This window comes from Ctenopharyngodon idella, chromosome 18 (assembly GCF_019924925.1).
Source record: "Ctenopharyngodon idella isolate HZGC_01 chromosome 18, HZGC01, whole genome shotgun sequence".
NCBI classification, from domain to species: domain Eukaryota; kingdom Metazoa; phylum Chordata; class Actinopteri; order Cypriniformes; family Xenocyprididae; genus Ctenopharyngodon; species Ctenopharyngodon idella.
Window position 1 is genome coordinate 13,875,582 of NC_067237.1, and position 17,104 is coordinate 13,892,685.

Here is a 17,104-nt window from a genome sequence, read left to right on the forward strand (position 1 = left end):
AATAAAGTAATAATCTAATTTGTAAACAAGCAAAGCATCATTTCACACTGTAATAATAATAATAATAATAATAATAAATGACATTATTTACCTAAATATATTTTAACATTTTCATGCATTAATAATTTCTGGATGAGTTATCATCAGGCTGAGCAGTTTGCATCTTGGTTTTGTTCGGTAAAGTCTGAAATGAAGACAGTGTGTGTGTGAGACTGTAGTAAGCGAACGCTGTTGCGGTATTTTTAGTGCTCTGCTGGCTTCATTGCTGTTGTGTCTCGTTGGCTCTTTATTTGTCCTGAGTGAATGTGTTCTGACATGTTGTGGGCAGCGCGTGACACTCTGAGTTTTCATACAACTCACACTCCATTTGTCTCATACCAGTGAACAGCAGCAGTCCAAAACCGTGTCCAGTTTTCAGTCAATGATGGACGAGACCCGAGTCATTGTGAGCTCATCTGCTGTAGTTGTGCCCTCAGACGGGCTGGTCTGTCATTAACAGCGCTGACTCTTTCTTATCTTACTGATTCACACCGACTCTAATCTACAGCAGCAGCCCTTATCGACACACTGACATCATGTAAAGTCAGTCAAGAACCGTTTTAAAGGGATAGTTCACCCCAAAAAATGATAATCTAGTATCAATAATTCACTTGATTGACTTTCTTTTTCTTCCATAGAACATGATGAATTCAGAACAGAAGTAATTATATTCAGAAACACATTTGTAATACATATTATTATGTATTGTTGTGTTATATATATATATATATATATATATATATATATATTGTTTTTATTATTTACTTATTTTGCAAAGCACATAACAGTTATATATGAAGGAGATAAAATAATTATAGAATAGAATAGAATACAATTCATTCAAATTATTTTCAGCTGTCATTAAATTAAATCAGTTTTTCATTCAGTTGTCATATTTTTAACAAAAACTTGCAAAAGACTTTAACTTTAGCTAAGTATTTTTTACTTTTCAGAAACTGGTGACAAATATATTTGGTTAACAGTGTAAATATGTAAACGTGATGGTGTAAACATATATAATATAATATATACAACATTATGTATAATATAATAGATATATAAAATTTAATAATAGATATAATAATGTATTGTTGTGTTTCCAATGTTCCAATGTTTTCTTCATGTAAACAGTGCTTTAAGGATAATAAAATGTATTATTATTATTATTATTTATATATATATATATATATATATATATATATATATAATTTTATTAATTTACTTATTTTGCAAAACACAACAGTTTTATATGGAGTTAAAATAATTCTAATTTAATAATTAAATCAATTAAATAATTTATTATTTAATTTTATATATATATATATATATATATATATATATATATATATATATATACATATATAATACACAAAATACACAAGTTTTATATGGAGGAGATAAAATAATTCTACAGTAGAATAGAATAGAATGGTCATTCAAATTATTTTCTTACAGCTGTCATATTAAATTAAATAAATAAATTTTTTAAAAATAGATTTTTTTGTCAGATTTTTAACAAAAACTTGCAAAACACTTTAACTTCATCTTAGTATTTTTTACTTTTAGAGCGTCCTGCACATTTGATCCTTATACTTATTTAGAAACACATTTGAAAATGCAGGATTTTGCTGTTTATTCAAAAGTCTCTTGTGACAAATGTAATTGGCAGATGTCCATCCACTTCCATTATATTGTAAAAGAGCAGCTTGGAAAATAACGTAAACGATGCCAGAAGTTTGATTTCTGGATGAACTAAGCGTTTATTGTAGGGAGAGGAAATGCTTTAACCCATTTGGACTTCCCTGCTTTATTTCAGGCTGTTTTATTTCCCTAATTTATACAGGATTCAGACTTTAATTGACTAAATATTTGAATTAATGAGGCTCTGGTGGTTTTAATGAGCCGGAATCAAAGACAAATATTTAAAACCTAAAACGATGAACGATGTGCCAACAAGGTTTTCAAACACGCGTCCTCGTCCCGTGATGAAGGCGCGTGTCTGTGACTCGTGTGTGTCAGTAGGCGGATCTCGTTTCAGCACGAGTGATTAATGTGATCTGCGGGTCAGCGGAGTTTCATCAAGACTTTACGACGAGACTCTCATCTGACGAGGTGCAAATGTCCTTGAGTGTTTGCATAGAACTGTGGGTAGTTTGAGCTCTGTTTGATTAATTCAGATATAACGTGACTTACTTCAGGTGTGTCAGACTGAAGCTGTGTACACTGGAGCTCATCCTGATCTTCCACAGCCGCGTTTATTCACTCGTGTCAGGAACAGTTTAAAAAAATGAAGCCTGGAAAACTTTAGCTTTGTTTCTGCGTGAGGATCTGATTATGTCCGTTCAGTTAGTTTGCATTAATTCAATGTTTTATGACTATAATCAGTAATTAATAAACTGACAAAATGTCTCTCTGTTTAGAAAACAAGATTATTTTATTTAATATGTAATTTGAATGACCTTACTATTCTATTCTATTCTATTCTACTCTATTCTATATAGTTTGTTTGAAACTATATAGAATAGAATAAAACTTGTTTTTGCTAAATATAAATAAATACATGAATGAATAATATATTTGATATAAAATTAAGTTAGAAATATAATTATTTATTATTATAATTATAACTTTTTGTTTCCAATCCGTATATGGAGTTTGTTTCATGCAAACAGGGGTTTTAAGGATAATTTAATTTGTTATTTATTATTTAATTTTATGTATTGTTTATTTATTTGTTTATTTTTTGCAGAACACTAAGCAGTTTTATATGGAGGACATAAAATAATTCACCATACAAACAATATAGAATAGAACAGAACAGAATTGAATAGAGTAGAACAGAATGGAATAGAATGAAATGGAGTAGAGTAGAATGGCATTAAATAACATGGAAAATAATGGAACGGAATGGAATAGAGTAGAGTAGAATAGAATGGAATACAACAGAATGGAATGGAATAGAATGAAATGGAATAGAGTAGAATAGAATGGAATAGAACAGAATGGAATGGAATGGAATAGAGTACAGTGAAATAGAATAGAGTAGAGTAGAATAGAATAGTATAGAATGGAATTGAATGCAATGGAACATAATATAATAGAATGGAAGTGGAGTGGAATGGAATAGAATATAGTAGAGTAGAGTACAATAGAATGGAATTGAATGCAATGGAATGGAAATAGAATGGAATGGAATAGAGTACAGTGAAATATAAATATAACTCTACTATATTCTATTTCATATAAATATGTAGAATAGAATAGTATAGAATAGTATAGAATGAGTAGAATAGAATAGTATAGAATGGAATTGAATGCAATGGAACATAATATAATAGAATGGAAGTGGAGTGGAATGGAATGGAATGGAATAGAAAGAGTAGAGTACAATAGAATGGAATTGAATGCAATGGAATAGAACAGAATGGACAGAATGGAATAGAGTAGAGTAGAATGGAATAGAATATAATGGAATATAATAAAATAGAATAGAATAGAACAGAACGGAATGGAAAAGAATATAATAGAATGAAATTGAATGGAATAGAATAGAATGGAATGGGATGGAATAGAGTAGAATGGAATGGAATAGAATAGAACGGAACAGAATAGAATAAAATGGAACAGAATAGAATAGAATAGAATGGAATGGAATAGAATAGAATGTTCATTCAAATTATTTTCTTACAGCTGTCATATTAAATTAAAGGTATTTTTTTATATAAAGAGATATTTGTCGGTTTATTAACAAAAACTTTAATTTAAGTATTTTTCCTTTTAGACCCTCTTGTAGATTTAACTCATAGACCTCGATTGTAAGTGCAATATAGTAAATGTTTACCGTTCGTGATTTTCTGAGATGTTCAGCGTGTCATGATGCCGTCAGTTGTGTTTAACACAGAATATTCCTTTAATATCAGTTCTCAGTCTTCTCTTCTTCCATCTTCTCTGTTGTGAATGTTCACTGCCGTGTCTCAGCAGGACTGAGAACTAGTTGACTTCAGTATTTAATATTCTTTCATGTTCTGACGTCTGTCCTTTATGGCCCTTTTCTGTCTGTTCTGTCAGAATCAGTGATTGACAGACACTAACGGCACGCAGAGGCTGCTGGGAAAAACAAACCTGTAGGCCGTTCTGGATTGGCTGTCGGTGGGCATGTTGCCACTCAATCAGATTTTTGCTCCACTCAATATGCAAATGAGGCTCAAGACGAGAGAAAGTCATCTTCTACTGAGTGTGATGATGGAGAAGTACATACTTTGAGTATATAGTAAAGACTTCATTTTGGCAACCCTGTGCTGGGTTGTTTTGACCCAGCTGTGTTGGGTTAAATGTTTTTTACTCAACATATGCTGGGCTGTTTTATTTACATTTACATTTATGCTTTTAGTAGAAGCTTTTATCCAACGCAACTTACAAAGGGGGAACAAAAGCTATTCATCAAAGAGCCAACAATATTTGTGCCAGGTTTATTAGACAACTAGATTAGGAAGCAAGCTAGAGAAAAGGAGACAAGCAGAGAAGAAATAGAAGGTTTGTGTTTGTGTGTGTGTTAACAGACACACACACACACACACCGCAGCCCCTCAGCACAAAGCTTTTATCATCTGCAGCAGCTGTCTGTCAGTTTTCTTCTGTTATTATTTCCAAACTTCTGTCTGTGCCAAATTTGTGCGTGTTTCTGTAGAAAATAACAACATATAAGCCACTAAATTCTCACTTTTTGGTGGAATGACATATTTGGAACGAGCACAATGGAACGAGGTAGTGGTGTAACAATATATTATCGTAATATATCATAATACAAAAATGCAACAGGTCAAATTTTTTTTATTAAAATAATGTCTTTGAAAGAAGTCTCTTCTGATCACCAAGGCTTCTTTTATATGATGAAAAAATGCAGAGAAATAAACAGAAATATTGTGAAATATTATTTCAATTTACAATAAGTGCCGCACAACTGTTTTCAACATAGATAATAATCATAAATGTTTCTTGAGCAGCAAATGATTTCTGAAGGATCATGTGACACTGAAGACTGGAGTAATGATGCTGAAAATTCAGCTTTGATCACAGAAATAAATTACATTTTACGATATATATATACATTGAAAACAGCTGTTTTAAATATTTTGTGATTTTTACTGTATTTGTAATCAAATAAATTCAGCTTTGATCACAGGAATAAATTACATTTGACTATATATTCACATAGAAAACATCTATATTAAATAGTAATAATATTTCACTGTTTTTACTGTATTTTTGCTGCATTGGTGAGCTGAAGAGACTTCTTTCAAAAAACATTATAAAATCTGAATTATTCCAAACTTTTGACCAGTAGTGTATGTATTGCGTATAGTTTACCCAAAATGGATGTTTAGACAGATTTAATGTAGCATCAAATATGGTAAACACAGAAGGTCACACATTTGAGCTTTCATGTTTATTAATTATTATTAATAAATTAAAACTGTATTTAATAAAATACAATATTTAAAACTTTTTCAGCCAGTGTATGTTGTAAGAGACATATATACCTATCATAATTCTGTATTTTTAGCTAAGCAGAATCATGAATATTTCTATTCTGGTGTCACCAGACATAGTAAAAAATAATCTGTAATGTAATACCAAATTTAGCGTTGTAATGAATAGTGTTTTTGTTAACTATTTAACTGTATTTTGGCTTTGTTTAAAGTATCATGAGATCAGTATCGCGTATCGAACCAAATTGTGACATGAGTGTATTTTCACACCCCTAAAAGGAGGGAGAGAAAACCGAAAATATATGTTCTGTCAACATTTACTCGTCCTCATGTTGTTTCAAACTCAGAAAAGAGCAGCGTGAACATCCTTCATCTCTTCAGACATCAGCACTCGTTCCTCATCCTGAGGGGAGCAGCATTAATCTGGTCTGCTGATGGTGTTTGTGCATCCATTCATTTCTCTGCAATGATAAGACTCTCAGGCGGGCGGCTGTCAGATGTCAGTGGTGTTTTGATCACTCTTTAGTTGTCTTTATATCTTTTTTCTGCGTTCACATTAAGAGGCCGGTCTGCTCGTCATCTGTTGGACGCGGTCACTGACAGGTTCTTATTTTCCAGACCATTTCCTCTGCAGAAAGACACGACACACGCAGAGAGACGGACAGTGATGAGAGACGACGAGATTGAAGTGAATATTTGACTCTCTTAGTTTTAGTCTAGATTTAGTCGATAAATCTAATGGGTTTAGTTAAATAATGCATCAATTAAGCATTTCTCTAAAATTTAGAAATATAGATTAATCCTTATTAAAGCAATTAAAGTTATTCAGTCAAGAACACTGAGTGATTTTCTCTTTTTCTTTTGTTTGATTAACATTAATGACGGACAGCAGCAGGTTTATTAGGCTACTGTCACTTTAAGGCTGAATGCACGGATCCAATACACTGATACACATCCAATATTCTCCCAACTGTTTACATTCACTTTAGACATAACCAACTGTTTTTACGCTAAAACGGGCATTTTGACAATTTTCAGTGTATTTGTCCGTTCAGGCGCGAAAAGACGCAAAAGAGAGCTCAATTCAGTACTCGTGCGTTTTTATTCATTGACGAAAATGTCAGTAGATTTTCATCATAGTTTTTGTCATTCAAAACTAGTTTGTTGACGAAAATTATGACAAAAATTAACAAAATTAATACTGATATACGCATACACACATATATTTACAAACTTTTATGTTAGATGCGATTAATCAATTTGACAGCGCTAATAAATAATCTTTTCTGCCAACATTTTCAGGAACATTATTAAAGACCAGATAACTTTGAACAAAGGAAGAAAGATTACTTATAACGTTGAAAGAATCTTGCCATAACGTTAGCTAGAGTTCTGAGAATTTCCTGTTTGCTGGGGTCGGGTCACATGTCTTGTTTACAAACTTGTTCCAGATTCAGTGATTCAAACTGATTCTGACTCATCTGTCAGTTTGTAAAAACAAACACACATCACATACGCAGCAATGGCGTGTCTTCTATTCAATGTTTACACTATTTCGAGGTTACGTATGTTTATATTGCTTCAAAAATAAATATAATAATAGGCTTCATGTTTAATTTCTCACCACTAACTGTTTGGCTGTTAATAATCACCTTGTTTTCAGATCATTTGTCCTCAGATCTGCAGGTATATTCATGGTGGCAGACAGAGGTGAAGTGACATCATGGCCCTCAGGGTCTTTACTGCCCGTCTGAGATCTGCGTCTGCTGCTCTGAAGCCTCTTCAGGGGGTTATTACGCCACTCTTTGCAGCCAAGCGTCGGCCGGAGGATCTCTAAAGTGCAGCTCAGTTCAGGCGTGAACGCTAATTAATAGTGATCCATCTCCTGTAGGTGTGTGTGAGCGCGCCGCGGACGCAGAGATGGCGAATATAACTCATAGGTCCGGGAATGAAAAGATAACGGACTGTAAATTCAATTTCTCTCCCATCCGTCCCTCAGGAAACTTCCAGCATCCTCTGTGGGTAATTTCATTTTTCTCAGCGTAGACTAACATGTCGGAAATGTTCATTATTGCGCTTATGGCTTGTTAATTAGGCTTGTAAAGCTGACACGAGTGGCCCCTGATGTGTGCGGAGCCCCAGGCCCCTAGAGCACACAGATAATGAGACAGACCGGGTCTTACTGCTATACGCTGGGTTACAGTCAAACAGATTATAATATACATACATTCATGATGTAACACTGCTGTATTAAACTTTAAATACTTTTTATTTTTCCCTTGAGGACCATTTATAATGTTTTTTGCATAATTTCAAGCTTTTCTGGTCCTTACGATCTCACAGTCTGTTTGTGCTACTGTGCCTTTAAGACTTATTTATATAAACGTCTGTTGTGATTGGCTAAGCCGTTTGCATTTGAAATGAGTTGTGTGTTGTCAGATCTAATGTAATCATCATGTTTGTGATGTCAGATCATTGAAGCAGTAAATGATCTGAGGTGAATCTTTACAGTATTTCTACATAGACTCATACATACAAGAAAATTGTTATTGTCTTATGAGCTGTTTAATGACGACTCTTAGCACTACCGGTAACAAGTTTGTTAATGTTTTTAAAAGAAGTCTCTTCTGCTCACCAAGACTGCATTTATTTAAAAATACAGTAAAAAATTGTGAAATATTATTCCAATTTAAAAGATCTGTTTTCTATGTGAAAATATTTTTAACTGTAATTTATTCCTGTGATCAAAGCTGAATTTTCAGCATCATTACTCCAGTCTTCAATGTCACATGATCCTTCAGAAATCATTCTAATATGATGATTTGCTTCTCAAGAAACATTTATGATTATTCAATATCACTGTTGAAAACAGTTGTATCTCAGCCATATCTCAGTTGTATCTCAGCCACATCTCAGTTGTATCTCAGCCGTATCTCAGTTGTATCTCAGCTAAAACTCAGTTGTATCTCAGCCGTATCTCAGTTGTATCTCAGCTAAAACTCAGTTGTATCTCAGCTAAAACTCAGTTGTATCTCAGCAATATCTCAGTTGTATCTCAGTTGTATCTCAGCTAAATCTCAGCCATATCTCAGTTGTATCTCAGCTAAATCTCAGTTGCATCTCAGTTGTATCTCAGTTGTATCTCAGCTAAATCTCAGTTGTATCTCAGCTAAATCTCAGTTGTATCTCAGTTGTATCTCAGCTAAATCTCAGTTGTATCTCAGCTAAATCTCAGCCATATCTCAGTTGTATCTCAGCTAAATCTCAGTTGCATCTCAGTTGTATCTCAGCTAAATCTCAGTTGTATCTCAGCCGTATCTCAGCTAAATCTCAGTTGTATCTCAGCTAAATCTCAGTTGTATCTCAGCCGTATCTCAGCTAAATCTCAGTTGTATCTCAGCTAAATCTCAGTTGTATCTCAGCTAAATCTCAGTTGTATCTCAGTTGTATCTCAGCTAAATCTCAGTTGTATCTCAGCTAAATCTCAGCCATATCTCAGTTGTATCTCAGCTAAATCTCAGTTGCATCTCAGTTGTATCTCAGCTAAATCTCAGTTGTATCTCAGCTAAATCTCAGTTGTATCTCAGCCGTATCTCAGCTAAATCTCAGTTGTATCTCAGCTAAATCTCAGTTGTATCTCAGCCGTATCTCAGCTAAATCTCAGTTGTATCTCAGCTAAATCTCAGCCATATCTCAGTTGTATCTCAGCTAAATCTCAGTTGCATCTCAGTTGTATCTCAGCTAAATCTCAGTTGTATCTCAGCTAAATCTCAGTTGTATCTCAGCCGTATCTCAGCTAAATCTCAGTTGTATCTCAGCTAAATCTCAGTTGTATCTCAGCCGTATCTCAGCTAAATCTCAGTTGTATCTCAGCCGTATCTCAGCTAAATCTCAGTTGTATCTCAGCTAAATCTCAGTTGTATCTTAGCTAAATCTCAGTTGTATCTCAGCCGTATCTCAGTTGTATCTCAGCTAAATCTCAGTTGTATCTTAGCCGTATCTCAGTTGTATCTCAGCTAATTCTCAGTAGTTTCTCAGCTAAATCTCAGTTTTATCCTAGCTAAATCTTAGTTGTATTTCAGCTATATCTCAGTTGTATCTCAGCCGTATCTCAGCTAAATCTCAGTTGTATCCCAGCTAAATCTCAGTTGTATCCCAGCTTTCTCAGCCATTTCTCAGTTATATCTCAGCCGAATCTCAGCTAAATCTGTTTTATCTTAGCCGTATCTCAGTTGTATCTCAGCCATAACTCAGTTGTATCTTAGCCATATCTCAGTTGTATCTCAGTTGTATTTCAGCTGTATCTCAGCTAAATCTCAGTTGTATTTCAGCCATATCTCAGTTTTATCTCAGCTGTATCTCAGCTTAATCTGTTTTATGTCAGCCGTATCCGAGCTAAATCTCAGCTGTATCTGAGCTGTATCTCAGCAAAATCTGTTTTATCTTAGCCGTATCTCAGCTAAATCTCAGTTGTATCTCAGCCATAACTCAATTGTATCTCAGTTTTATCTCAACCATATCTCAGCTAAATCTCAGTTTTATCTCAGCTGCATCTCAGCTTAATCTGTTTTATGTCAGCCGTATCTGAGCTAAATTTCAGTTGTATCTCAGCTAAATCTCAGTTGTATCTCAGCTAAGTCTCAGTTGAATCTCAGCCATATCTCAGTTGTATCTCAGCTTTATCTCAACCGTATCTCAGTTTTATCTCAACCGTATCTCAGTTGTATCTCAGCCGTATCTCAGCTAAATCTCAGCCGTATCTCAGCTAAGTCTCAGTTGTATCTCAGCCATATCTCAGTTGTATCTCAGCTTTATCTCAACCGTATCTCAGTTTTATCTCAACCGTATCAGTTTTATCTCAGCCGTATCTCAGCTAAATCTCAGTTTTTTCTCAGCCGTATCTCAGCTAAACGTGAGTTGTTCTCTGTCTGGTGTGGAATAAGTATGTCACGGTCTCTGATCTCTTCCTCTCAGGATGAGTGCCGTATCCTACAGCACTCGTATGCATAATGTAAAGCTCTGGTACAGTACAGAAGACAGATGATGAGTCGGGGCTCATACAGCGCAAAGCTCCATTAAAACAGCTTATGTAAGACTCAATGTGGAGGGAATACAAGCTGTCAGCCTGAAGAGATGAGGGAGAACTGATGAATGAGAAGATACAGGTGCATTTAGATGAGCGAATGAAGCTCGACATGTTCAAATAACAGTCTTCAATCGGAAAGACAGTCAATAATGTACTTGTGTACCGCTAAAACTGAGAATAACAATCGTGATTCATGATCCTCCTTTATACTTGTGAACTTTCTCTTTCTCTGAACTTTTTGATGTCTTCAGCAAGTTTTTACTGAGTTTAGTGTCAAAAAGATCTGACAAAACCATAAAATACAGTTAACAGGGCATGAAATATTGATTACTCGCTTTCCAGCTCCTTCATTGGCATGAAAGGATTATGATTTTAACACACAGCTGAAGTGCTTCTGCTGTTCGAACATTCAATTAGGCATCGGAAAGTACAGTAAAAACAGACTCGTGTGGCTCTGACGGAGAGTTTGATGGATAGGAACGTGTACGAGCTGTACACGTGAACCGTACAATGTCTGCAACAGTGTACGTTGTGGTGTACGTTTCCTCACTCCAAAAATGTATTTTCTTACTTGGTATTTCCAGAACAAATTCCTAAACATTTTTAAATATATTTTTTAATGATCTTTTTCCTCCTCAATCCTCGTGGTTTTCCTTGTGATGTCAAAGATCCCGCCGGATCTCATGAACTCTGTGTGTATGAGTGAATGTGAGGTAATTCGTGTCTCTCTCTCTCTGTCTCTCTGTCTGTCTGTCTGTCTCTCTCTCTCTCTCAGAAGACCGGAAGCTGTTTGTGGGCATGTTGGGAAAACAGCAGAGCGAAGACGACGTCCGGCGGCTGTTTGAGTCGTTCGGGCAGATAGAGGAGTGCACCGTGCTGCGGGGGCCTGATGGGGCCAGTAAGGGTCAGCACCCACACAACTCTCTGCCTCATCCTCTCTCACGCTCTCATTCCCCTCCTTTACTCTCTGAGTTTGTTCACATGTAGCAAACACACATTACTGGCTCGCTATAAAAGCTTACGTACGAATCAGCACTGAACAGTCTTCTGTTGGAGAAGTGAACATTATCTGGATACTGAGAATGACTTGTGATGTTTTGGAAACATTGTTTAGAGTTTAAAGACAAGAGTTTTACTGTTCCATGTGCTGTTGTTTTCCAACTAAAGTATATGGAATTGCATCATAGCTTTGTTACAAAAAAGGCCAACAGAAGAAAATATATTATTATAATTCACAACTGTTCAAAAGATTGGGGTTAGTAAGATTGTTTTGTTTTTAAAGAAATTAAAACTTTTATTAATCAAGGACGCATTAAATTGATCAAGACTGACAGTAAAGACTGTTCTTTTGAACTTTCTATTCATCAAAGAATCCTGAAAAATAAAATATATGATGGTTTCCACAAAAATATGAAGCAGCACAACATTGATAATAATCATAAATGTTTCTTGAGCATCAAATCAGCATATTAGAATGATTTCTGAAGGATCATGTGACACTGAAGACTGTGATAATAATGATGCTGAAAATTCAGCTTTGATCACAGAAATAAATTACATTTTACTATATATTCACATAGAAAACAGCTATTTTAAATTGGAATAATATTTAATAAATAAATGAAGCTTTGGTGAGCAGAAGAGACCTTTAACTTTGAGTATCTACAAACAAACCTGTAAATCTCTTATTTATTTCATTGATCTCTCTTATTTCTCTATCTGGGCATGTTTTGTTCATATTACCATACTATATTTGTACTATTTTCTGCAGTATGCAGTATATATATGGTGCATATATGTGAATACTACGGGTATTGTAAGGGAATTCAGTGAAACCCGGATAACTTTACTGCATTAATTCAAATTTGCAGCGTTCAACCTGAACCTGAAGTGACATCAACCGCAAATTTAATCACTTTTTAATTCTAAATAACTTTAACTAATAACATGCATTAGTGATTGTACATTTATTGATGCATTTATCCATGAATGTTTTGTATAATATTTCACAATATCCCAAAATAAATGAGACATTTTATTCAATGAATTACAGAAATGGACGGGCTGCTGCTGAACTCAAAGCCTGTTGTATTTCAGTTTTTCTACTTCAAAGTTTCACCTTTAATTCAATGCGTTGCTTGCCGTTTGTAATTATTTGTGAAATTTACTAGCAATTTCTGAGTGAAAAGTAAATCCTACACCAAATTTGTTTTCTCTCAGTTTAATGTTCACCCAGCAAACATTTGGACATTTAATTGACTGTTGAAAAGACGTCCTGTCATGGTTGAAAAATAGTTCCAAAATGAAATCTTAGACGTTATCTTATTAATTAATTAATTAAGTATTATATATTGAACTACATGTAGCTAAAAGTCAAAGTAACAATTATACATGCAACCCTAGAGAATTGTAGACATGTACAAACATATCTGAATGCATTTTTAGGAAATGTTCTGTTACATATTTTTACCGATTTATGCCGTCCTACCGCGACTATTTTTGGCCAGGGACACGATGTTGCTGTCAGACCAATGTTTGCTGGGCAGTCGCTTTAAAGATGAAGTTTGTAATATTTAGATGTTCAGGTAGTGTGTTGTGTCAGTTTCATGTTCAGAGTCACTGGAACATTGATCTGTTTGAGTGGCATGACATGCCAACTTCTGACTCAGCCAATCAGGTGAGTTTGGGGGCGGGGCTAACTGTTTGATTGATTGGATGGAATGTTGAAACTTGTTTGGATACAGAATTTCATTTTGTTGAGATTTCTTGTGAATATCCAGAGGAGATGTGTGAGATTACTGGGTTTCTTTTCTCATGAGAAAATTCAGGACTCCATTTGCTCTCTGTTTGATCTCATTGCTGTCTGGGTGAAACATTTAAGATATTAAAAAGATGTAATTTTGATGTAATAATGATCTTCTTCTGACGTGTTTCTCATGTTTTCACTTCTAGTTTGGCTGGATTTCTGTCCTGAATAGAGCTTTCGCAGCTCTAGTTAAGATGCCGTCACGTCTGCCCACATGAATTCATGTCCAAATGTTTCTCCTCGAATCATGTTCCCTAACCATCAGATTTTAAATCCTCAAACGTGCGCTGTCATGTCTAAAGCTTTTCTCGTCTTCTGAAGTGTCGTTCTGTCTCGTGAAAGTGTGTCATAGAGCCTCGTCACTCTCTCCGGCATTAATGCATCTTGTTTGCGGAAAATAAAAGTCATTCTCTGGCTTTCAAGCGGATGAATTGCCGGCCGGGCGCTGGGCTTTTGGGGTCACGGAGGTTTGATGATTGCGGGGTTTGTTAGATGGATGTTTGTGCTGTGTTTCCCTCGGCGGCTCCGGTTATTCTCTGTGGAAAGGTTAAAGTGTTCAGAGGCACCAGCTGAATCCTCAAAATGAAGGAGAGATGCAGGAGATTGTATCAGTGTCTCATCTCACACCGGTTTTTCCTCTGTTCTCTCTGCTTTTTTCCTTTCTTCCCTTTGAAGAAGTTTGCATGGAGTCCTGCAGCAAATGCATATGATTAACTGTGTGTATGTGGTTTCACTTAGTATTATTTTAATGGCAAATTTGGGGACATTCTCACTTGGGAAAACTTTTAATAAATATGTTATATATATATATATATATATATATATATTTTTTTTTTTTTTTGGTTAATATATGCATTGTATATCTATGCAGTATATTTTTAGATAAGATAGTAAAATGTATAATATATAATAAATGCATTTAAAATATAAAAAATATTTTAAAAAATATATATATTAAATTTAATTATATAATATATGCATTATATACATGAGTGTGCATGTATATCATTTTGTATTTATATATATTATATGCATTTTAAATGTGTGTGTGTATATATATATATATATATATATAGGTTTGGCTGAATAAGGTTTTTAAAAGTGTACAAAAAAAAAAAAAACATAATGGAGAAATAATTCATTTTGAAGTTTTATTAAGTGTTAACAATGAGATTATGTGGTTTTTATAATTAATTAACACTGCTTTTGTCATTTTTTACAAGATGGAAAACATTTGTCACCAAAAGTCATTCAGTTTAACCAAAAATTTCGGTTTTACCGAATGACACTTTTGGTTACACCGAATGACAATATTTTCAAACAATGCTAACAGGCTGATATCTAGCTAGCAAGCAAAAGGACAATCAAACATTTTATATTTAGTACAAGTTTTTAAAATATTACAACATTTTCCATGTTTTATAGCGGTTGTACCAAATGACCTGATGTTTCAGGACATGCGTATGATCAAGTGAAAATATGAATTTTTCAAATAGTTAAAAGAGAGTTAGTTACTTTGCTTGACGACCATGTGGTCCTTTGCAGGTGTCTAAATGATGTCACATCCTGTCACATGATATTGACCGCATGACTTGATCCAAAACGGTCTCTTTATATTGGTTACTCCGAATGACATCAATGAAATTCATTTTTCCGGACATTCTTTCTCATAACAAAGCAACGACTTCTACACATAATTTTAATACCATTTTGCACTATGTTGATATATAATGTTATAAAGTCATGCCAGAATAAAAAATATACATTTATTACATTTTTAGATATTTTAATCACAAATTAAATGGCTGTATTGGCATTCGGACGGTTAAACCGAATGACCTTTTGAAACTTCAAAAATTTTAAAATACCTTTATATGTAGAAAAATATAATTAAAACCATTTGGATTCAATAAAAGAGATCTAGTTGTACTACCTATATATATATATATAGGCTTGACTTCACAAGCGATATGAAATTTTTATTCTTAAAATACAAAAAAAGGTTTCTGTTTGTCATTACAGTTATTAACATGTATGAGAAGATTTTGGGTTTGTCTCTGTGTTTGTTATCGTAGTAAAGCTCTAACTCTCTAGGAACATCATGGTGGGTAAATCTATATGAATCCATCTAATTCACTCAGAATCGGTCTTTCCAAACAAAACAAAACCAGCACAAATCACAGCAGGGAAACGCTGTACTTCCTGTGGAACCTCTGTCTGATTATATTGTTTATTATATACCAGCCTAGAGTATTAATTTCTTTAAAATAAAAAGAATCTTACTGACCCCAAATTTTGAACAGTAGTTGTTATTGTAAAGAGTTTTTTTCTTTTGCTTATTGTGTTTATTTAATGAACTAATATGGCCGTATTTCAACTAGTTTGTTCTACTGACACAGCAGAGACAGCATGACTACAGTACTAATGAATTCTTTTATCCTTAAAATGACTAGTTAACTAACCTCTCTCTCTTTCTTTCTCTCGACAGGCTGTGCTTTTGTAAAGTTTTCCAGTCATGCAGAAGCCCAGGCTGCTATTAACAGTCTTCATGGTGGACAGACGATGCCGGTGAGTCTCACACACACACACACACACACACACACACACTCCTAGTCTTGTCATCTTGTTAAAACTGTGCAGAGGTTTCATCTCTGATTAACCAGTCAAATAATGTTCATGCCAGTAATATGATTCATATTCAACATGGTAGTCGGCTGCTGTCTTAAACACAGTCTGCTTTATAAAAACCTCTTATTCATCACTGCTCGTGCTACACGTATTGCATAAAACATTTGCAAATAAAGCAGCGTTTCCATCCCATGTGTTCAAGAGAACAAACTTCCTGGGAAATTGGCACAAAATATCAGTAATAAAAATGTTGCTGCAATGGTGCTCTTTTTCCCTCCATCATAAATGAGTTCATCTCAGAGCGTCAGATGAAACACAATAAACGCTGTCATGTTCTCTTGCGTTCGGATGCTGGTGTTCGAATTCTGGAGGGAATTAAACCAAATCATTCTGATGACAGACTGACTCATTTGAGATGGTGTGATGCGATTGGTCCGCTGGTTAGTCCAGTTATCCAATCACAGCTTCTGCTGAGGCAAAGTCACATGAGGTTTTGAGGGATTTAGTCATTAAATGTGTTTCAATCGTAGTTTATGTGCATGTCTTCTTATCGGATACAAATATATCCGCCTCAATTGAGTGCATACATTTTTTATAAGCATTTTTAACATTTATGCACATCTTGACATTTCCATCCAGTGTTTTTTGTGATTTCCCCCCAAAAAAGAGGTGGATGGAAGCACAGCTAATGAATGTCTGCCATGAGCAAGTGTTCCTGTTTTTATTGAGAATCTGCAGGAGGTCTGCTGAAGGGCTGCGTTTAGTGTCTGATCACCCTAAACCAGCTGTCCTTAAGATTGACTAGTTGTTCAGACAAACCGCAGGCTAGTTGATTTTAATTAAAATGTAGTTTTGCACATCCATCTTGGAGCGCTGGAGCTCAGAAATGCAGACAGGCTGGAAAAGCTGAGAATTTCACTTGTCTAAGTTGAGAAGAGTCTGGAGATCTCAGAGACATTGAGGTGTTGATCTCAGGTGTTGAGCTGATTCTGCTGAAATACTGAGTGTCAACAGACTGACTGCAGCTCAATGTGTGTGTTTGCTGATCATGGAAAT

At 34.7% G+C, this 17,104-nt stretch overlaps 1 protein-coding gene across 9 annotated transcripts in view; it reads left to right on the top strand.

Moving 5' to 3' along the window:
* The window catches only part of LOC127500066 (CUGBP Elav-like family member 4), a 121,476-nt gene that overhangs the window by 67,142 nt on the left and 37,230 nt on the right, over positions 1-17,104 (top strand). For 5 of the 9 annotated variants that reach the window (XR_007926247.1, XM_051870947.1, XM_051870950.1 and 2 more), the window contains exons 4-5: positions 11,390-11,518; positions 15,909-15,988. Coding sequence is in view for 8 of the 9 variants with exons in the window: in XM_051870947.1 (XP_051726907.1) it covers positions 11,390-11,518; positions 15,909-15,988 (209 nt within the window). In the remaining variant the exon portion in view is untranslated. The remainder of the gene's footprint in view (positions 1-11,389; positions 11,519-15,908; positions 15,989-17,104) is intronic. The other 4 variants (XM_051870949.1, XM_051870951.1, XM_051870954.1 and 1 more) reach the window with 3 other exon arrangements.